This window comes from Maniola jurtina, chromosome 1 (assembly GCF_905333055.1).
Source record: "Maniola jurtina chromosome 1, ilManJurt1.1, whole genome shotgun sequence".
NCBI classification, from domain to species: domain Eukaryota; kingdom Metazoa; phylum Arthropoda; class Insecta; order Lepidoptera; family Nymphalidae; genus Maniola; species Maniola jurtina.
Window position 1 is genome coordinate 3869247 of NC_060029.1, and position 24216 is coordinate 3893462.

The 24216-nt window shown below is 37.5% G+C and overlaps 2 protein-coding genes across 4 annotated transcripts in view; both read right to left on the reverse strand.

Moving 5' to 3' along the window:
• LOC123865970 (glycerol-3-phosphate dehydrogenase, mitochondrial) overlaps positions 1–20162 on the reverse strand; it is a 29190-nt gene extending 9028 nt beyond the window's left edge. For 2 of the 3 annotated variants that reach the window (XM_045907232.1, XM_045907243.1), the window contains exons 1-8: positions 19803–20160; positions 11682–11771; positions 3236–3404; positions 2411–2633; positions 1767–1930; positions 1484–1617; positions 981–1138; positions 302–495 (exon numbers count right to left, since the gene is read on the reverse strand). In XM_045907232.1, coding sequence (XP_045763188.1) covers positions 302–495; positions 981–1138; positions 1484–1617; positions 1767–1930; positions 2411–2633; positions 3236–3404; positions 11682–11768 — 1129 coding nt within the window. In that variant the 5' untranslated portion in view covers positions 11769–11771; positions 19803–20160. Of the gene's footprint in view, positions 1–301; positions 496–980; positions 1139–1483; positions 1618–1766; positions 1931–2410; positions 2634–3235; positions 3405–11681; positions 11772–19802 lie in introns of all 3 variants that reach the window. The other variant, XM_045907237.1, reaches the window with a different exon arrangement.
• A 606-nt stretch (positions 20163–20768) lies between these two features.
• LOC123866279 (signal peptidase complex subunit 2) lies at positions 20769–24045 on the reverse strand. The gene is made up of 5 exons (XM_045907736.1): positions 23887–24045; positions 23524–23589; positions 22681–22814; positions 22044–22196; positions 20769–21052 (listed from the first exon to the last, which is right to left on the reverse strand). The coding sequence occupies exons 1-5, from the start codon at positions 23905–23907 to the stop codon at positions 20869–20871; spliced, it is 558 nt and encodes a 185-aa protein (XP_045763692.1). The 5' UTR covers positions 23908–24045; the 3' UTR covers positions 20769–20868.
• Between the last annotated feature and the right edge of the window lie 171 nt (positions 24046–24216).

Consider the following 24216-nt stretch of genomic DNA (forward strand, 5'->3'; position numbering starts at 1 on the left):
CGAATAATATCGTCGAAAATGGCTGGATACTGTATATAATATAAATTGCGAAATTGCCACGAAAATCATCATCATCATCATCCTGAAAATAAAATTCACAGTTGAGAGTACATTTAGAAGCAAAATTGACGATTTCGTTCCTCCATCCATCTGTTACCAAAAAGGTCTAGGGACATTCTGCAAATGACCGAAAACTTTCTTAACACTACTGCCAATGAGGATACCATAAACTCCATGCCGAACGCTCAACTTGAGCATTTACTGTCAAATAGGAAAGAAGTTACAAATAAAGCCAATATACCTTCAACGTCAGGGTTGAGGTAGTTCTTGACTTCGGTGAGGATGAAAAGGATCTCGTCCTCGGTGGGCTTGGGGCTGTGGGTGACCTGGCACGGAAGGTCAGTGGTACCCGCGATGGTGCCCTTGAGCCACGGCAGGAAGAAGATGACCCGACCGTCCGACGTCGACGGGTCAAGGAGACCCATGTGCTCTGGACTGAAAACAAAACCATCCCATTTACTCGAGCCATATCATTACCCCCGTAAACATATTTGTATCATAGCCGGTAATTTTGCATAATTATATTCGACATCCATATAAGAGACATACAAACGTGTTCATGAAAAGGGCCGGGTCAGACCTTCACCTAAGAAACATTTTTTCTGAAACTCTATTGCCCAGAAACAGATTCTTTTAAGCCACCTTTTTGTTCTAGCAAATGGTGTTTTTGCGCGACACGGGATTTCAGCCTGCCAAATTTTGGCCCAGCTTTTAAATTAAATTCTTACGTGTTAAGTTTGGAGAAACAATATGTATCGATAAGTAAGATCAACTCCATCGAGCGGGAAGAACAATTTTTAAGGCGATTTAACGATCTCAGTCGCTCGCCAAAGACCCAATAGGTTTTTGTCACGAAAAAAACCAGGTAAGTAATGGCTTCTGCATGCAAAATATAATGAAAGAAGAAGGGACTATCAAACCTGTAATATCCTGGCAATACAATGTGTACTCCAGAAGAAGGGCAGCAGATGTCCTTAACCGCTTGGTCATCCATTTTCCTGATGGAGTCTGTGAAGGGACCTGTCGCGTTGATTATGGACTTGGCTTTGATGTCCCACTCCTTACCCGTTAGTTCGTCCTGAAAGAGTTGGCCACATGTTTCAAAAATAGATATTTTTTAGATGTTGCTAATATTATATTACACTAGTTGATGCTCGTGACTTCATCCACGTGGATTTAGACCAAAAGTAGCCTATATCCGTCCCTGGGATGCAAGCTATCTCTGTATCCATCAAAATCGGTTAAACGGTTGGGACGTGAAAAGCTAGCAGACAAACAGACACTTATAATATTAGTATGGAGTATGGATGAAAGTATGGATTTAGAGGATTTAAGAATATGGTTTGGTGGTATTCTCTTGGAAACGCCTATGTGGACGCATACAGGCTGATGGATTGGATTGGATGAATATCGTTGAGCTTACCCGTAACCGTGCGCCGCTGAGTTTGTTATTGGTCTTGTACAGCTTGGTAACTTTGACGTGGTTAGCGATAGTAGCGCCGTGCCGAGCTGCCGTCAGCGCTATCGCGAGATTCATACGGGCGTCATCTTGCTGGCCTGAACACATAAATATTTGGACGTAAGGCCTAGAAGTTAACGCCACTCAAAAGAGATGAAACTGTAACTCGAGTTACTTTAGTTTCATGCGTATATTGTCTTTTATCTGAAACCACACATCACGCAACTGGTTTGAAACAGTCACTAACCATCGTAATATACGATGCCGCCGCACAAGTTGTCGGATTTCAACATGGGGAACAGTTCTAGGGTATTCTTCTTAGACAAGTAGTAGGAGCTCTTCAGATTCCTGTCTCCAGCGACGATGTCGTACATCTTGATGCCGAACCAGTAGTAAGGGACTTGCCACCATCTGTAAATAAAAAATATATTATTAAGTAAAATCAGTAGCGAAAATGGCCCACGACATTTCGCGCGCAGCAATTCTCTGTGGCGTTTTGTCCGCGCTGATATGGCGTCTTCTAACAATTGCATGACGCGTTCGAGCAGATTTCCAAGCGCGTTGTTTCGCTTGCAGATTTACGCTAATTTATGTACCAAGGAAGATTTCTCGTTCGGAAATGCTTTTGTTTACTATTGCCGTCTCAACCGGTGTATTTCAACTGGAAGAGATTTTCACACTCCACGGATTTGAGGTCCAAGGACTCGTTTGAGGTCCTCTTTCCATCCAGAGGGAGGTCTACCTATATTGCGCTTTCCGGTCCGACCATTATAACACCGAAGGACCCTAAAGTGATAAGACTATCAAAAAAAAATCCGTACCAACTTTGTATTGACAAACTTTGTCGAACTTCTAACTGAGCTCAGATTGAACGGAATTTATTCTACTTACTTATAGACAGGCAATAATATGGGCAGCGGCCTCGTCAAATGCGGCGCCACTTCGAGCATGTTCGCTCGTTCATGTAGCGCCTCTTTGACCATCTTGTACTGGTCATAGTCTAGATGCAGGATGGCCTTCTGTAGGTATCTGACGCCGCCGTGGATGAGCTTTGTGCTTCTACTTGATGTGCCGCTCGCGAAGTCGTCTGCTTCCACTAGTGCTGTGCGGAGTCCTGAGGACAAAACATAAATTAAGTGAATGGTTTAATCATCAAGATCAACCCATCGCCGGCTCACTACAAAGTACGGGTATACTCTTAGTATTAGAAGGGTTTGGACATAGTTCACCACCTTGACCACCTGCGCAATGTCAGACTTCACAGAACTTTGAGAATATTATAGAGATTCCTTAGGCATGCAGGTTTCCTCACGATGTTTTCTTTCATCATTCAAACAAGTGATATTTATTTATTTGGAAAACTTTATTGCACACGCAAACATAGCAAACATATATACAGAAAATATCTAGATAGTGTAAAGGCGGCCTTATTGCTATAACAATCTCTTGCAGGCAACCTTTAATACTGAAAACGCACATAACTCCGAAAGTTAAAGGTGCTTGGCCGAGATTAAACCCCGAACTCCCGAACAGAAGGCAGAGGTCCTTCTTGTTCTCAAAGGTGTGTGAAGTCTACCAATTCGCAATAGACCCATATGGTAGACTATGGCAACCTCCTCATTTTGAGAGGAGGCCCGAACTCGGTATGCGAGCCGGCCGGCGATGTACTGATGATGATGCCAGATAAACTAAATGGCGTAGTTAAAGACCCAGTACCTCTAGTGGTGGCATCCAAAGCACAGCCTGCCCCAGTGGCGCCGCCTCCGATAATGAGAACGTCGTACGTGTGGCCAGCTTGCAGCATGTTTACTTGTTCTAATCTGGATGGCAGAGGCCTCTTCTTCCGCTCTGTCTTTGCTGAAACTGTCGGCGCGTTGTACCATTGCTGAAAATGTTAGACCAATCATGAGGAAATTCCAACACAGGCTTTTAAAAGTTTTGTTTGTCTGTCTGTTTAATAAGTTAATCCTCGAAACAGCTGAATCAATTTTGGCAGAATATGCCCAGCAATAAAAACTACTTTTTATCTGTTATACAGGGTTCGGCCCTTAATTAGTACCGTTGAGACACCAGTAACCAAAACAACCACCTGTAGGTACAAAAGTTTCAGGTTCTCAGGTAAGCTAACTAAGGAGGTAGGTAAGCTCTACTCACAAACCACTAATTAGCTTAGTGGTCTGTGACTCTACCTCACACAGACGAACCTGAAATTTTTGTCAAACCTCACAAAATATCCAATGGAGAGACACATTAAAAAAACCTAAATCAACGCTGAGTAGAAGGTAAAATCTGGTAAGTATTTACATAAATGTGGAGTTAATGATTTAGGTGTTATTACATTGCACTTTTAAAAATAAATGAATTATTATTTTTGCACATTTTTAACCGACTTCAAAAAAGGAGGAGGTTCTCAATTCATCGGAATCTTTTTTTTTTTTGCATTTAAAAAATTAACGAATCCATACTTACTAATAAATAGTTTGTGTGTTTTGTTTTAAGTGTATCTGTGTGTCTATTAACTTTTCACGTTTCATCTGTTTAGTCCGTCTAGTATTAGGTAGGTACATAAAGATAGAAAACATTTATCGTAATCCCAAGCTAAATTAAACCAAAATTAAGTAGGTGTACTAGTTAAACGCCTAGTAAATAAAAGGTTTCTCGACTGCCAAATGTTTCTTGGCAAAGCGTTGGATGTGTTGTAATGGTAACTGATCGACGCAAACCTAGTTTACAATCACTTGAACATTTCAATACCTGAACGAACCTAAAGATCTATATAGGTACCTATGATTAGGCGAATAATATCTAAGTGGTAGTAACAAATAAATTGCCAACTGCGGTTTCCTTATAGACATAATAATATGTGGTAGTGTTAATAATGTATCGATTTTATTGAGGTTGATTGATATCAATAAGATTCTAAATAGGCGTACTTCTCTTGCTTGGACATTTAAAATAGAACAAGAGAATCTTGTTGTAAGACAAGCATAGGTACCTATTATCTGGAACCTTTAATAGGAAACCGCCCTCTTGGATGTCATATTGGTAGCATACAAATAAGTCGCTGGATAAACTTTATAAGCCTCAATATCTCGATGAAGCGGACTGAATTCCGAAAGGTCGGTGGTTCAAACCCCACCCGTTGCACTATTGTCGTACCTACTCTCAGCACAAGCTTTACGCTTAGTTGGAGGGGAAAGGGGAATATTAGTCATGATTTAGCATGGCTAATAATATTATTTATAATTTGCTATGCCCATGTTAAAACCCTACTGTTCACTAAATTATTACACTAATCGCGAGCAATTTACTCTTATCTATTGAGGAGTTATGTTCTCCATCTCCGAAGATATTCATCAGACCTTCATCAAATTTATATGGGACCACCTGCGAAGTAACCCTTTCAAACAAAAAAAAAATCTTCCAAATCGGGTCCAGGCGTCTTTGACTAATCGGGGAACATATTTACATAAAAATATATATAAAAAACGTTCAGACGAATTGAGCACCTCCTCCTTTTTTTTAAGTCGGTTAAAAAGAAACGGAGCTTCTACACGATGTAAGCAGAGCCAGTTATATTTTAACATGTTATTCAGTTTGTTCCTTTAGATGTTCATAACTGAGAATAGTTCATTTAAGAGGAAAGCCAATGCGAATGACATAGACGATTTCACCTTCAAACTAGCAATTTTGACATGTCATGACCCTCTATTGACAATTAATCAAGCAGACATTTCAATCTGCGAAATTTACGCGGACTTTTAGTATTTTGACGTAGGAGGGTAAAAGATCCAGTACATGAACGAATAAGGACTACCCTGACTTTGACCTAAAATTAAGATATATGAGAATCGTTCTATATATAATTTTTATATTTTTTTTTATCTGTGTCTATACACAGTAGGTATACACTCTTAAATTATTTAAATATCAAAAACGCAAAAAAATGCGTGGTATTAATTATTATAAATTATTTTATTTAACAAAAGGATAAATTGCCAGTAAATGAACTGGGAATTTCAGTGAATGAACGAACTCTATCTAGTGCATAAACTCTCGATTCCTATTAATAAATTCTTAAGTATATTTTCGCCTTGGAATTTTAAAAAAAATGTCAGATTTTCAGTTTTTGACTTATTGTATATTTTTTTCTACATTTTGCGCGATAAATCAAAAACTATTTTACATAATAATAATAAATAAAACCTGTTTTAGAAGACTGCAAGTTACAATAGAGCCGCTTGGAACAATTTTTTTTGCTGTTTCTTCTGGTAATATTCACAATGCAGAAATAATAATCATCATGGTGTTTAGATGGTTTGCGCCAAATTATAAAAAATTTTTTTAGTAAAAGTAGTTAACTATTCTTATTTGCTCATAAACGCAACGAGGAAATATAGCTTCCACATATAAAAATTTGAGTCCAGGCCTTGCTGTTAGCTGCTAATGGGTTCTCAAAGTAGCCCGAGTATGCTTGTTTTACTGGGCACAAAAGGAAAGAATGAAAGGAGCTTACCCAGTACATCTTAAAAGATCCGTTATAGATACATGCATCCTGCCATGCCTTACCTATGCCAGCCAAACATGGGTCCAGACAAAGAATATAAAAAGAAATAGTGACTTGCTAAAGGGCGATGGCAAGGTGCATAAATTAAGCAAAAAATATTCAAAGTGAGAATTGAAGACATAAGAAAAAAGACAAAGCCTACAGACACCTTGAGACATGCCCTAAAACTGAAATGCAAATGGTCATATTGTATCGATTTTTACAGATGAAAGAAAGACAGGTAGGTAGACCGAAGACGCGTTGGTCTAATGCTATTGTGCAAATCGCGAGAGAAAATTAGCTTGATAGTACCAAAGACAGAGAGAAATGGGGATACCCAAGAGGGATCCATATCCAAGAAAGCAGAATACCAGAATAAATATAAAATAAATTCAAAAGAAAAATAAAACCGACTTCAAAATCACAAACACTAAAAAGTAAAAAATAATTTAAGTTATTGTGGTTTTTGAAGTCGGTTTTATTTTTATTTTGAAAATTTTTTATTTCAAAATTTTTAGTGGCCCCACTGTACTATAATAATATGCCATGCCCAGCTAAAACCCTACTGTTTACTAAGCAATTACACTGATCGCGAGCAATTTGCTCTTATCCATTGAGGAGTTCTGTTCTCCATCTCAGAAGATATTCATCAGAACTTCATCAAATTTATATGGGACCACCTGCAAAGTATACCTAGCTTTTCAAAAAAAAAAAATCCAGATCGGTCCAGGCGTCTTTGAGCAATCGGTGAACATACATTAAAAAAAAAATTGAATTTGCTCTTATCCATTGAGGAGTTCTGTTCTCCATCTTCAAAGATATTCATCAGATCTTTACCAAATTTATATGGGACCACTTGCAAAGTATACCCTATCAAACAAAAAAAAAATCCAAATCGGTCCAGGCGTCTTTGAGTAATCGGGGAACATACATAAAAAAAAAAGATACCAACGAATTCAGAACCTCTTCCTTTTTTTAAAGTCGGTTAAAAATATACTAAGATTTACTAACATGGTGTTATACCATAGAGTAGCAAACAGAGGCAAAGCTTCTAAGAAGCGAGCAAAATTTATAACTATTTTGGTAGGGCTGGCACTGGAGGATACAATTTAATTAACAATAGTTATTTGTTCAACAAGATGGTAAAGTTTGTTTTTGTTGTGATTGCCTAGTTTAAATATCGATCTTTAAATATCGATCGATAGATCTAAATATCGATTTTGAACGAAATCAGTCAATTTAGAAAGAATTATAAATGGTGCCAACTTTTTTAAATTTTGGTTACAGGTGTGAATGTGACCTATTTTGTGATCCCAGGGAGCTCTAAATATCGATTTTGAACAAAATCGGTCAATTAACAAAGAATTTCAAAATGGCGTCGACTTTTTTAAATTTTGGTAACAGTTTCTTATTTTGTGATCCCAGGGAGCTCTAAATATCGATTTTGAACGAAATCGGTCAATTAACAAAGAATTTCAAAATGGCGTCGACTTTTTTAAATTTTGGTAACAGTTTCTTATTTTGTGATCGCAGGGAGCTCTAAATATCGATTTTGAACGAAATCAGTCAATTTAGAAAGAATTATAAATGGTGCCAACTTTTTTAAATTTTGGTTACAGGTTCCTATTTTGTGATCCCAGGGAGCTCTAAATATCGATTTTGAACAAAATCGGTCAATTAACAAAGAATTTCAAAATGGCGTCGACTTTTTTAAATTTTGGTAACAGTTTCTTATTTTGTGATCCCAGGGAGCTCTAAATATCGATTTTGAACGAAATCGGTCAATTAACAAAGAATTTCAAAATGGCGTCGACTTTTTTAAATTTTGGTAACAGTTTCTTATTTCGTGATCCCAGGGAGCTCTAAATATCGATTTTGAACGAAATCGGTCAATTAACAAAGAATTTCAAAATGGCGTCGACTTTTTTAAATTTGGTAACAATATCCTGTTTTGTGATCCTAGGGATCCTCAGATATTGATTTTGAACAAAATCTATGACAGTTCAAGAAAATAGATTTTAAACACTATTTAAATTATTATCATTAACATTAAATTAAATGAAAACACGACGCGCGACGTGTACTGCAGCCCCTGAGCTTGAGCACAGGCCGAGCCGGTATAAACCGATTTCTCTCCGTACGCGACGTAGCGCCTGTGCTCACGCACACACGCGCCTCAAGCTTGTAGTAGTGTACCTATCGTAGCGCGCTTGTATGAAGCTTTGACTCTGTTCGCTACTCATGTGGTTATACAACGCAATACCACACTAACAAACACTCGTACAAACATACAGACAAGTATATACTCACACACACTCACACACACACATGGACGCACGCACACGCACTTTTGAACGGTTTGAACGGAACACGGTTTTGAAATTGAAATTGAAAAAAGTGTAAGAATTTGTAAGAAAATATTTAAAAAAGGTATATCAGCCGGTTTTTTATTCCAGCTCTTAATACATGTAAAAACGTCCAATCTGTTCATTTACTTGAGCCTTTACCCTAGTACCTAATTATATCGACCGCCCCATATCAAAACAAAGTAAATGTCATTTTTCCGAAAATCGTTTTATGTCATAAGCCTAACTTTCATAGTATGTCCCGTTGTATTGTAAGGACACCCACATTAAAGTAAAATTAAAAGCTAGTAAGTCGCTTTGACCATTTTGAAACATAGTAAGTCTATGAACTGGCTAGGTTTTTTATAGATTAATGCGCCTTACTAAGTTTTTCAAAGGAATTAGATAAAATAAAATAAATATCACCCATTATCTAAATACCATGTCAAAACAGTAAATACTTAATGATGCATTAAAACTTAAAAGTAAGATAGGAAAAGTCAATGACCTCTACATGTCAACTGTTAAATATGGCTTGCAAGGGAAATACTTTGCATACTTACATAATGTTTTTAAGGTTCCATATCTCAAAAGGAAACACGGGACCCTTATAGGATCACTTTGTTGTCTGTCTTTCTGTCCGTCTGTCCGTCTGTCGTGTCTGTCAAGAAAACCGATAGGGTATTTCCCGTTAACCTAGAATTATGGGCAGGTAGATAGGTCTCAACTCTCATAGCCCAAGTAAAGGAATAAATCCGAGAACAAATTTCGTGATTCTAGATCAACGGGAAGTACTGTATAGGTTTTCTTGACGGACGGACGGACAAATGGACAGACAACGAAGTGATCCTTTAAGAGCTCCGTTTTTCATTTTGAGGTACGGAACCCTAAAAAAGAAAGTGATGCACATCTAATGAATAAATGTGTAGGCCAGTCTTCACACTAAAATATTTAAACCCCTTTAATTTAAAAACTGTCATAGCCTAGTGGTTAGAACGTCCGCCTCCTAATCGAAGGTCGGGGGTTCGATCCTGGAATCACGCACTACTAACTTTTCAGTTATGTGCGTTTTAAGCAATTTAATATTGTATATCAAATCTTTGAAAAGAGCAACCGCCGAGTTTCTTGTTGAAGACTACGGCCTAAACTTCTCTTGAATTTAAACCACTTACTAGGTTTTGATCTGAGAAAGAAATTTGACATTAATTGACAAAATTGAGAGACCTAAGCTTGTATAAGAACACAGAAGTGTCATAATTCGTGTTCACTTTGCCTAACGTCTCTCGGAGAGCAGAGAGAGATTTAAACTGTTTCTTATAATCACTGGCCATATTTCAAATGCGAAAGTGTGTTTGTTGGTTTAATATTCAATCACGCTGCAACGGAGCAACCAGTCGACGTGGTTTTTTGCATGGATACATTTAAAGACCTTGAGAGTGACATCTCTCTCCGCATCGTATTCTTTATTGCTGAGGGTTGTGACCTCTTTCCATTATTCCTACATCTAATGGTAGGTTTTCTTGGGATAATAATGCGGTGGGTTCAAAGAGCCTACGGAACTCGACTAGAAAAACGAGATTTTGACTCTTAGTTTTAACGGTTATGAATTAGTTATTATTATCAGTGATAAAATTGATTAGGGCTGCCAGGTAAAATGACATTTATCTCGGAAAATCAAAGAGTTTCCACGAGATTTTTTCCAAGTTTGCGCTACTAAGTACATATATTATGAAGAGGAAAGGTTTGTTTGTTTGTTATCGATAAACTCTGAAACTACTGAACTACTTGCACTAAAGACATAATCATCAACATCAACCGACAGACGTCCACAGTGAACATAGGTCTTTAATAGGGTCTTCCACATGCTACGGGTTTGCGCCGCCTGAATCTTTGCGCTTGCGCTTGACGACAATCATGCTTTAAAGAAAGCAATGATGAGGTCCAAGTTGGAGCACGCTTACCTGGAAGATGCCTATTCACTCTTGGCTTGCAGGTATCTATGGTATATATGGCAGGAAACACGGCCGCCGAAATGGCGTTCCAACCTTTAGGCTCTCCCCATTGCCCGCAGCATGAATCTGAGCTTCCTTATGATGGTTATATTATGTACATATAATATCTCATAAGAAATCTCTAACACACAATCCAGCTAAGTCCAATTTCGAAAAAAGCTAGCTAGCCGACAAATCTAACTCAGGCAGCCTTCGGGAACCTTCGAGATGTCTCTGTCCAAAATTCCTCAATGCTTGAAGAACAGTCTTTGAATAGTGCATATTGTCAGTGATGAAATATGGATCCGAAATATAGGTCTTTTTTTTGTACACAGGAAATGCCTGACGCATACCCCTCCGTCATGTGGGGCTTGCACCAAACTTGCACTACTACGAAATCCATTTCGGAACACGGCACCCGGAACGAGGCGCGCTATCTCCTAACATAGGTATAATACCTATTTAGAACACTTACTATCTGTCATCATAATCTATGACAACCTCCGAGTATTTACCTGGTAAAACCGTAACTTTAGAATAAAATTTAGTATATAAGCAGGCTTCATTTAGAAATGAAAAAATCCCTATTTTATTTTTCAACGATTATAAACACAACTTTCATTCAAAAATAATAAGCTTATATTCATTTTAAATAATATTTTGCGACGAAATGACGCGCACAGTCCTTCCGCCATGACAGTCCAGTGGACACTGAATTCCATAGAGCGCCTGCAAGAAAATAAATAGCACAGGAAGTTTTTTGGTTAGTTTTAGATTATTTAAGAAACGAAAAACATTTAGTATAAAACTAACAGTTAAAATTGATTGCTAAACCTAAACATATCATTTTCTGGAGGTTGGCTTCAAAGTATCAAGATCTTAAAGAAAACTTTTACAGAACAAGTTGCGAACAGCAATGTTTTCAACTTGGTTTTTTTTTATTATTGGGATAATGTATACTAAATTAAAAAAGGCCCTTATAATCTTCACAAACTGAAGTTTTTAATTGCATGTATTTAATAGCTGTTAATGCTTTAGAAAAATAAACAATTTACTTCAAAGTACAGCATTTTTGCGATTTGTCAAATAGCAATTACCTTAAGTAAATAGATTTAGATTTTTTAATACTTGAGCTTTATCTAGACTCTAGAGGCTTACTTAACGGTAAAGGCAAAAGGAGTATAGGATCGCGTTTTCCGCAAATAAAATAGGTACCTACTTGTCATGAGGTAAGTGTATTCGCGGAAGTGCTATACTGGTGATTATGATAAGAGTATTACCGGCTTATCGTCCGCGTACAGCGCCCATCCCGCAACCAATGCGCCGGCGACTCCCGCGCCGCCTATTAGCAATTTCCTTCGGGACATGGTCTGAAAATACAAGCAAACGATGTTATACCTTATACTAAACACTGCATATACTGATACAATTGAAATTAGGTCTAGGTTCTCAATTTCACTGCTTTAAATACCTACAATGTAATATACTAAGTACCACAAATTCGTACCTCGCAAAGATTCTCTTAACGAAAACTACACGCCTACTCTAAAGTGTGAACTGCCATGTAAGCACTTACAAGCCCTAATAAACTTTTACAAGTGATTTTGAATTGTCAGCTCCTAAACTAATAAACCGATTTTAATTTAGTTTTTTTTTTGTTTGAAAGGTGGCTTGATCGAGTGTGCTTAGCTATAATCCAAGAAAATCGGTTCAGCCGTTTGAAAGTTATCAGCTCTTTTCTATTTACTGTAACCTTCACTTGTCGGGAGTGTTATAAATTTTTAGTTTACACTTGTTTATTTAAAAAAAGGCTCAGCTTGCCAAGGACTTCTAAAAATATTTTATTTTTACTGTTTGCGAATCCTGCATACCTACCTATAATCTGAACGACCTGAACTGATATACCTAGTTTCAAAAGGCCACCTGTTAAGTAGGTACCAAGTCGGGTTAATAGGTCAACACTCTACGGGGTATGTCTTTGCTCTATACAGATTAGAAGTTGTTGACCCAGCAATGTCAAGGCTTCGCTAATCGTTCCGTGTTCTCCTTATTTCTTCCGAGACTTCTCTCAAGCCAGATAAAATACTAAGCTTTAAATATTGAATTTGGTTTGTCGGATTCTTAGAAGCTTGTTCCTTGTTTATTTGTCGCAGCGAAATGGTACAAACCTGGATTTGGTAATATCCCTCAGGGATATGGTCGAACCCCGCGAGATGTTAAAACACAACTCAGTTGGACCATTTCACTAAACGATTTGGCATTGGCCCTATCCCTATGATAGGGCCAAATCCTGTTTTTTACCATTTCCTCGGATTGTAAGCTACCTGTATTCTGTGCCTACTTTGATTTCATCGGAATTTTATACGGTTTCATATCTAGCTAGATGATGTCCGCGACTTCATCCGCTACCAAATTTTAAATAAATCGGTTAAACAGATGGGCCTTTAAGAATACCGTGGGAACTCTTTCATTTTCCGGGATAAAAAGTAGTATTCGCCCTTCCCCGGGAGGTAAGCTAACTCTGTACCAAACTTCACCATTTTCCGGAATCAAAAGTAGTATTTGTCCTCCCCCGGGATGTCAGCTAACTCAGTTCCTACAAAACTTCACTAAAATCGGTCCAACTGTTGGATCTTGAAAAGTTAGCAGACAAATAGACAGAAAGACACACTTTCGCATTTATAATATTAGTATGGATAAGGATGCTTGTTTGTGTGTCGGTTAGTCAGAATGCTGATTTTCTGTTTCCTTTGAAAAATTAAAAATGTAAAATTATAGAAACATGAGACGAGTAGGTAGGTACTCATTCATTGATGGCATGCACTCTTTAGCCTGATTTCTTATTAAGCTATTACCTACCTACTTTCAAGATTTATAAATATAACTACTTACCTACATTTATCACAATGTTAACAGGGCTCTCTCCGTCACTCGCTTCATACAACCGTAGTTCCAATTTCATTTGAATATTAAGCAACCAAAGTCCATGAAATTTTGCAGACATATTCTAGAAACTAATATCTGTGTCTGTGGTGTTTTAGATTTTTCTAAAAATATGTAGTTTTAAAATTACAGGGGCTCAAAGATTTGTATGTAAATTTTTAAGACCGCGTAACTTTGAAACCGAATATTTTAACAGAAATCTGGAAAACCGAGTGACCGAGAGAACCCTCTTAACACTGTATACCTACATTATTATAACTACATCCGTGGTTTTACATGCAGACATAAATAATAAGATAAGAATGTCATTTATCTATCTACCTACTATGAGAGAGAAAATGAATATCAAATCATTATTCATTAACGTGTAAGCTCATGCCAAAGTACCGACAGTACCTATTACTTGGTCTCTAGGTAGGTATATTTCTGAACTTGATGACCGATAAGTGAGATACCTACAACCCTATTAATCAGTAGACACATCATGGCCTATGTATTTTATTTGAATGAGTCTTAATTATAAAAGAACATTTTACACCAATTGTTGTACCTAGACCAAAGCACTAGACAAAAACTGAGACTGGTGTTTAAAAGTAGAAATAAAAAGTATTAAAAAATTATAACAATTGGTCGTGGTCCTGACTCCCGTCCCTACCTAGTCCCTAGGACTAATTTTTTTCTGGGAAAGCGACAAAATGTACAGCGGGGTGACTCGCTAACTCAGTGTCTAACACTGAATGATCAATGATAACCACGTGCTCATCTGACATTGGTTGGTTCTACATGGCTGCTTCAGTAGGTATACTGAAGAGGTAAATCTCTAATAGAGGCTGCACAAACTCAAAATCGGAAATTTCTTTTCGTAAAGATTTTTTTTCCGGAAGGACCTATGCATTATTATCCAAAGAAAACTCGCATCATTATTTGATTACTGGATAAAGATCACGACCTTCAGCAGTGAGGAATATAACTACATATCTATGAATATAACACATAGAGTCGAGAGTAGGTACCTAGTAGCTATTTTTTTTTAATTTATTAACCCCCGACCCAAAAAAGGGGTGTTATAAGTATGACGTGTGCATTTGTCTGTGGCATCGTAGCTCCTAAACGAATGAACCGATTTTAGTTTAGTTTTTATTGTTTGAAAGATGGCTTGATCGGGAGTGTTCTTAGCTATAATCGAAGAAAATCGGTTCAACCGTTTGAAAGTTATCAGCTCTTTTCTAGTTTTCTTATAGAGGTGTTTGTGTCGGGTGGTTTTTAAATTTTGAGTTATAGACTAGCGCTTGGCTGCAATCAGACCTGGTGGCAAGTGATGATGCAGCCTAAGATAGAGCGCACTTGCCTAAAAGATGCCTGTTAACTCTGACTTGACGTACCCATATTATAATCTAAATTGTAAGTAGGTATTCTTAGTTTTCTCAGCCAAAACTACTAACCAAACATTTTACTTCAAGAATGCACCTAATAGATCGCCCGCCATTGCACGAGTAGATTGATTGCATTGTTATCAGCTGTTATCTGTAGATATCATTGTACGTAACACGCTTCTCTTAATTAAATTGATTATCACTTCCACATGACAACATTGTGATAAGCAGAGACCATTGTGATGAGTAGGTTTAGTTTCCGTAAAACTAGCGGCAGCGGGCGCGGTAGTGCAAGCGAAAATGTGAAGTCTACACTCTACAGCTGGACTTGAGCATCTTTCAGGGACTTCTAGAGAGTTCTAGACGCTATGGTCTTGCGTTGCCCGTATCCAGCGGCTCCCTGAGGCTCGTTTGATGACGTACGTCCACATAGTGGGGACCCTAACGTCTAATGGTTCTTCTAATTAAGTTCCCCACCCATTTCCACTTACTTCGCAACTCTTTGAGTACCTATAGGTAACTACATTTTCTTTAATTGTACTCCACTTAAAACAATAAGAGTCCTCATCATCATCGTAGTCAATCGATAGACGTCCAAAGCTGGACATAGGTCAATGTAGGGACTTCCACACGCCACTGTCTTGCGTTGCCTAAAGTCAAAGTCAAAGTCAAAATCATTTATTCAAGGTAGGTACAATTGTACTCCTTTTGATGGTCGAAATTGTTAAATTTGTACGATTTAATAATTAATTACGTAACTTAAAACTAAAGCTACGTGGTTTACAAACGCGCCAAAGTCTGAGAAGAGCCCACAACAAACTCAGCCGGGTTAAATAAATAAATTCAGCGGCTCCCTACGATTCCTTTGATGTAGTCTGTTCACTTAGTGGGGGTCTTCTAACGCGGTGCTTTCTGGTGCGAGGTCGCCATTCTAGCACCTTGGGACCCCAAAGCCTATCGTTCTTTGAACTGTCTCTGCCTGCCCTGCCCATTGCCACTTCGGAACCCGTTGAGCTATGTCGGTTATTCTGGTTCCCCTGTAGATCTCCTCATTTCTGATTTGATCACGTAGAGAAACTCCAAACACAGTTCTCTCCATGGTTTGCTAAGTGACTTTGAGCGTTGTTGTGAGACTCATAGTTAGCGATCATTTATTTAGTTACTAGCTGATGCCCGCAGCTTCGCCCGCGTGGATTTAGGGTCTGAAATCCCGTGGGAAAGTTGTCACAAAGTTCCTCTATCGATTAAAAAAAAAATTACGCAAATCGGTTCAGAAATCTCGGAGATTTCGGTGTACATAGGAAGAAAAACACAACTCCCTTTTTGAAAGTCGGTTAAAAAAGTAGCCTATGTTACTCCCTGATCAATCCTCTACTTGTCTGTGAAAACCCCGTCAAAATCGGTCCAGCCGTTCCGAAGATTAGCCTTTTCAAACAGACAGACAGACAGACAGACAGACAGACAGACAAAAATTTTAAAAACGTGTGATTCAGTGTTGGTATCGTTCAAATAACCATTTGAGCTTAATATGAGGTAGTTATTTCGAAATTACAGACAGACACTCCAATTTTATTTATTAGTATAGATTCCAGGCTCTAATGACATTTAGATACAAGTACCTATTCTTAATTTTTTATTGCAAATTATCTCAACCACGCGCTCTACATACGACAGGATATAAATAGCAACAGACCGGCTGTTTCCTACAACTATACAAAATAGTTCAGAAATTTCAAGGACGATGGGCACGAGACTATGTACATAGATACCTATTGTTTAAAATAAAACGTACAACACGTATGTTAATAATACCTGTGTAACTGTCACCAGATTTGCATATTTACCATTCAAGCATTCAACTAACCTACATCAAATAAACATGAAGTTTTTTTCGTTTTCTAGGTCATGAGATTATCACAGCATCTCTGGAGGACAAGATGAACCTTACCAATATTACAGAATGTACCTGCTGAACCATTGGGCTATCACTTTCGCAGTTCGAATGGTAGAGACAACACAACATGGGTTGGGTTGAAACAAGGGCAAAAACTCTTTATTTTTGTATGTATCACACTTCACACTAATATTATAAAGGAGAAAGTTTGTATGTGTGTGTATGTGTGTGTGTGTGTGTGTGTGTGTGTGTGTGTGTGTGTGTGTGTGTGTGTGTGTGTGTGTATGTTTGTTACTCCTTCACGCGAAAACCACTGAACGGATTCGGCTGAAATTTAGAATGGAGATAGATTATACCCTGGATTAGCACATAGGCTACTTTTTATCCCGGAAAATCAAAGAGTTCCCACGGGAATTTTAAAAACCTACATCCACGCGAACGAAGTCGCGGGTATCAGCTAGTGTGTGATAAGCCGAAAATGTATTTTTAAAATTAATACTAACTGCGTCGAAAATTCGACACTCGTATGTACGCAGTCCGTTATTTAGGATTAAATCAATATTGTATTAAGCTGTATTAAGTACTAGCTGATACCCGCGACTTCGCGTGGATTTAGGTTTTTCGAAATCCCGTGGGAACTCTTTAGTTTTCCGGGATAAAAAGTAGCCTAGGTATGTGCTAATCCAGGATATTATGTATCTCCATTCCGAATTTCAGCCAAATCCGTCCAGTAGTTTTTGCGTGAAGGAGTAACAAATATACACACACACACACACATACAAACTTTCGCCTTTATAATATTAGTGTGATACTAACTGCGTCGAAAATTCGACACTCGTCGTATGTACGCAGTCCATTATTTAGGATTGAATTAATATTGTATTAAGCTGTATTAAGTATGCCTTGGCAAATGCAATGCTACGATTGAATTGGATCGAATCGACTGTCAATAATTTTTGCGCCACTCTGTACCACGCTCTTGGAGACAATGTAAAAGCATGACGCAGTCATGAAGCAGCCAAAACCCAAAACTCTTTGTTACGATGAACTCTATGCGATGTCAAGGATAGGGATTTATTTCTAAGACGCAATAACTTTACGTTTAAGAAGAAAACCTTCAATGGATAAGAAAGGCCAAGTGCGAGTCGGACTCGCGCACCGAGGGTTCCGTACTCGGGTATTTTTTTCGACATTTTGCACGATAAATCAAAAACTATTATGCATAAAAATAAATAAAAATCTGTTTTAGAGTGTACAGGTAAAGCCCTTTCATATGATACGCCACTTGGTATAGTTGTCTTACTTTAATACCACAAATTCACGGTTTTTGGATTTATTCTTTTACTCAATTGTGCTTTAAGACCTTCCTACCTGCCAAATTTCATGATTCTAGGTCTGGGAAGTACCCTATAGGTTTTCTTGACAGACACGATGCACGGACGGACGGACGGACGGACGGACGGACGGACAGACAGACAACAAAGTGATCCTATAAGGTTTCCGTTATTCCTTTTGAGGTACGGAACCCTAAAAATGAGTTCGGTGGCTATCATTCAGTATTGAACACTGAGTTAGAGAATCACCCCGGTGATTCCACAATTTGTCTCAACGCGGAACATATTGCGACCCGAATTCTTCTCCTATATTATTATGCTAGGTATATTTCCCGGTAAGTATGTTGGGCAGTCGATACGTTAAGGTACCTAGATGATAGATCATTGATAATAAACACAATGTATTTATTCTGAATACTACACATACGTATCATACCGAGCCAAAACCGAAATAGAACGAGCCGGTGGGACAATAGTTGTCGCAGTTATTACAGGCCCACCGGTGATTGCGTATATCTAGGTATCATACCGTATTAAATTGACTCTAGTTAAAGAAATTGAAAGATTTTTGTTCAAATAAACTTTTCCACATCTACCACTGTTTCGGCCGTACCTCCCGCCGAGAAGAACCTGCAAGAAACTCGACGATTGCTCTTTTCAAAGAAAATTATAATTGTGTCCCATTCATAAACTTTTCACCTTGCGGTTAAAATTAAGTAACGTACAAGTGACCGTTAAAGTTCAAACGTCAATAAAAAATGCAGGGGGTTGTGAACTTTGGCCCTAAACTTTACCCTTTAATCTTAATCGTGGGAGTATGAACAGGTATTATCTTCTTTGCTTTAGTCGTCAGAGTTTAAACGTTACCGTAACATAGCTTTAACCACCCGATATGTAACTCACTTTTAACGGGTTCCAATACAGTTTTTACCATCATGTAAATACGAGATCGGTTTATAATATGTTGGTACAATTCAATCATATTTAGTCTTTTATAAGTACGTAATAATCAGGCCAATGCGAAAATTAAACACTTGAAAAGAGCAACCGCCGAGTTTCTTGCTGGTTCCTTTCGGTAGGAACGGTATTCCGAACCAGTTTTGTGAAAGTTTACTTGAGTGAAAATATATTCTATTCTATTGTAAAACGGGTCTGGTCAGCTGTTTCTAATTTAGTATAGCTTCTGTATATCGTAGTAAAAATCGAAATATCCACTATAAATTAATGTAAAACACTAGAATGTTTCTCTACTTAGCTCTATATTGTAATTATACTTTATTTTGTTATTTAAGAAATTCACAGCCAACACTATGACCTACTTCGTAATAAAGCATAAGACAATAAAATACTCATTAAGTATTTTCTATCATCAAAGGTACGTTATTTATTAATCCTCAAAATGAATTAAAAGTGAGAATTAGTATCAAATAAGTAGGTATATGGATGTAAGAGGTAAAATGACCTCTTTACCGTACAGATGACCTTGGCTTACAGAAGAGTGATGTCATACGGCGGTAGTAATTATGCCGATATAACATAATTGAAGCGAAATACTAACACTTCAACAAATTAAACAATAAAAGATATAATTTTACATTAAATATTAAAAAAAAAACCGTTAAAAACCGTAAATAAATGTAAATTATTCTATGTAGAGCCCAACTTAATGTCTCTGTAAAAAACGTACAAGTTTTAACGTAGGTGTGTAAAGTAACGAATTAACTAACAACAGTGAAATTGAGAACCAGTTCAACTAAAAACTAAATATTTCTTCAGAAAAAATTTAATAGCTTAAGGCACAAACCATGACTAAATGACTAAACTCTATAGAAAATACGTTTTCTTCCAAAAACTCACCTTTTATCCTTTACCACAGCTAGAGTTTAAACTAAGGACACATTTAGTTATATAAAAAACTAATTATAGTACACAAGGGCACTGTACGATATATTTATGCAATTTTAACACATCCAAATTAAATAAATTGGGTTTTCACATCACTTTTGTGTTAAACTATGCTAAAATAACACTTATGTTAATATATATTTTGTATACTATACTAATCGTACGATATCGCGGCAGGGCATAACGCCCTACTATATCCGACCGACCGAGGACGACGGTGTATGGAATAGGGACTGACTATATTAAACGCATATCTATGCGTACGGCAAAACTTGTTCGGTTCCGAGCTCGGGAAACCTTGGGGAGAACACAGTGAAGTGATCAATAATGCACGCAATGCGCGGTTAACTTCGCGTTGCTACAATGCCCTCTAGCGTGTGGACTGTGGACTTGTGTAGAGAATGCAAGTGGAGAAAGATAACCAGCCAGTTTATGATGACCCTTGGCCTATACTAGAAACGCAAAGCTTCGGATCAGATAACAAAATGTTTGTAAGGCCAATCCAAAAAAATCGGTAGAAATTAAGGAAAGATTTATAGAACATGAAGGCCAAATCTTGAGGCCTCAAAATGTTTTTATATTCAATAGAGGCACACACTTGAAACGATGAGATGATACGTGGCCTAAGATGGAACGCGTTTGCTTAGAATGCCTATTCGCTCTTGTTTAAAACATACGCGGATTATATTATCACACATAGACACTTGACTAGGGCTCTGTCTAAAAAAAGTCTATTTATATGTTTTGTCAAAAACACAGACCCAATATACAAATGCAAGACAAAAGTTACAGTAACAAGATAAATACTACCACCAAAAACAAATCAACAACCTAAGTTGTGAGAAATAATTTGGGCTTATCCCAGATTTTTTCTGAGATATGCAGTATTCTTCATGGTATTTAAATGAAATTAATCTCTTATTGTTTATGACATAATTTATTGAGATTAAATTAACACTGTTTGTGAAATTGTGCAAAAGAACGCAGAACTTTTCATCACTTGTCGTTCACTTTTTAATCACTTTTCTTTCTTCTCAGATGAGAGTGAGTTGTACAGCTTAGTGATCTCGTTGACTATGAGCGGCTGGACGACAGTGCCGTTTGTGTCTATGAAGTTGGCGAAGGACTTGTTGACGGAGGCCTCGCGTGTCTTGCCGTTGGAGTCCCTCATTACAAGCACTAGGTTGTATTTGTCGTCATGCCTGGGAACAAAAAATATCTATTACATTAAAAAAAAGTACTGTTTAACGGCTCGGTGTTCATAGACCTCGCGGACGACCTCAAATGCGAAGTTTGAATTTCGATTCCCGATTTAGAAATTATCAAATTATTAAGTTTCCCTGTTAAACCACCATCACTTACCATTTAGTCAAATTAGTTTCGTCTGACACGCTTCAAATACACGTAAAAATTTCGCCGTATGCAAAGAAACAGCGTATCGCAATACAGTCGGTGCGACTTCGCATCGTGAAAATTTACAACGCACGACGCATCGTCGCGGGAATTTACATGAGAATCGCAAGAGGTACGACGTCGTTTCTGCGATGCGATATTGCACCGCAAGTTGTGAAGGGCCTAAAGAGCCCGTTCGGACGGCCAATCATATTATTATTCATATTAGAGCAAATAAGCAGTCACAGCCTAAACAGCATGGAAGAGTGATCACAGCGTATCGGTTACGAATATTGTGATTGGTAATAGACGTGATTTCTTGAGAACTTGCCATGTCCAATTTCATACCACAGATAGCTATAAAGTGTAGCAATATTGACAGATTACGCACACGATTGGACATATGGGAGGTTAAAAAATTTATATGTGATCATGATTGGCGAAAAATTCAGTGGATCTTTCAGATCTGGGTCAGCTCAATAGCGTTGGCAGTTGGCAAGGTCACAGCTCAGGTTTCAACATTTAGTCTATTAGACGCAGTTTTAACTGAGCAACCGTTTATAAATGAAAAAAATTGGCAGTCAGTCGAGACTGCCGACTGAAGTGAAAACTTAAAACTATGAAATAAAACTAGTTTTTCTAGGATTTTAATTGTAGTATCAAAAATTTAGTTTAGCACAGTTTTACATCTATCGGCATTCCAAACACAATTAATCCCAAAATCGCCCAACGCGCCTACAAAAGTTTTCACCGCAAAAGAGATGATTAGAAGGATCTTCTAATATAATATATCGTACTTACTTCTTGACGTATGAACTAGCTTCCCAGACCCTGGTGTTGTTGTCCACTTTTTCCTTGGCCACCACAAATATGCCCTTCTCTTTGAATGTTGTGTACAAAGTCAGGATGCTCATGAGGATGAAGTATGAAGATACACAGATTATAAGTACCAGTCTGTAAAAAAAATTATACTTAAATTAAAAAAGAATTTTACAAAATTAAAAATATGTGTAGAAATGGTAGAACCACCACACAAATGGTACTTGATTGTGTCCACAACTAAAGGGTTTTGAATATTTTGACCTACCTAGTCAGCCAACTTAAAAAAAAAAGGGCAAAAAAGAAATGTATGTAGCTAGGCTCCATACTAAAATATACAAACCCCGTTAGTTTAGAGAAATACAGTAGAATCGACACCAATGACTAGTGAAACAGCAGTGGGCATTCTGGTAAAAACAGACATTTGCATCATCATGATCAACCCATCGCCGGCCCACTACTGAGCACATGCCTTTTTCAGAATGAGAAGGGTTATGTCATAGACTGCCACACTGTTGAGAACATTATGGACAATTCTCATCTCTTCCAATTCCAGGCAAGCAATGGATAAGTGCATAGATACAGGTACTAGAGGTTATTCATAATAGTAGGTAATTACCTTGATTGTGGGAATGGGTAAAGGTAGTCCCACAGTAGAGCATAAAGAGCTACTCCCACTGCCAGAGCACATAGGAAGAGGCGTCCATCTATTAGTGCAAAACTTTCCTTACACTTCAGCTCACCAGTGAAAACCTGTAACAAATAGGTTTGAGCAATCAACATTGAGTTATGGCGTGCTGTGCTGTGCTCAGCTAACTTTCTGGTGGTTTTTTACTCAAACATTGAACTGTGCTGTGCTGTGCAACTGCAACAGCGCAACATGCGTGTACACAAGTGCAAGCGAGATACTGAGCAAGATGGGCAGTTTTCATTGTAATCTAAGAAGAACAATAGGGCATGCACAGCATAGCTCAGTGTTGATTGGTCACCCTATATATTGTGAATTGTGTTGTATATTTGTTTCAAAGTTCCTCTAAGGAATATTGTTTGAACTAATGAAAGCAGTTTGTTTGTGTCAATTGCTTCCTAAAACTTGAATTAAATTAGTAGTATTAGTATTAAAACCAGTCCTATGAAGTCAGTTGCAAATACCTGTCATTTTATTAAAAAATGTGTGCAAGTAGGAAAGGGTAGGGAAGTAGTATGTATTACTTTACAGTTCATTTATTTAAGATAACATTGATACCTCCCACACAAGATGTATCCCCAAAACTGCCCAATAAAGTGTTATAAAAAGTTGAAAGTTTCAACGATTTCACTGTTATTTTAAAAACACCCAACACAAAATTAGGGGCTGGCACGTAGAGAGCACGTGGGACGTATCGACATATTTATTCGTAAGTATCAGTTAAGCCTAAGAAGTTTTGTAACCTAAATGTTTAGTGTATTTAAATCTAATTACCTCTCTGATGGCATCATCAATTGCATTCTTAGCAGCAGCGCCATCCCATTTGTTGATTTTAACTACCTGGAAGGAAACGACACTATTATGACTATCAATGCATTATTATGTACAATTCAATAAAACTTTCTATGATAAACTGTCTCAACAGTAGGTTATAATTTATGTATGTCATATGTAGTAATTCAAACAGCAATGCTAGGCGAATTGTGCAAATATCGATTCGCCTGCAAAATTTAATGCATCAGTATTAAAATATGGAAAACATAAGTTTGTAAAAGCAAGATTTCGGCAAGAGTGACGTGTCCCTAAATCTCACATTATATTTTGGAAAAATACACCTTTTAATAACACAAACATTACCTCAGGCGTTTCGTTTGTCATTGTTATACACGATTTAGTTTTGAATGCTGTTTAATTGCACAGTTAATCGCTTTTATCACAAATTAAAATTAAAAAACCAACAACTTTCGTATTTTTGGTACCTTATTTTTTTAAATGACAGCAAACGATGCAGTTTCTGACATTGACAGTATATGACACGTAAGTCAAAATTCTAAGATAAAAAATCACAGATAAAAAATGTGAACAAATAGTGGGCAAATCATAGACATACGATTTTTCAGGGCAAATAGTGGGAGATTCAAGTGGAGACCAGAAACATGCCAGAAACTCAACTATCCGAGAATTCGA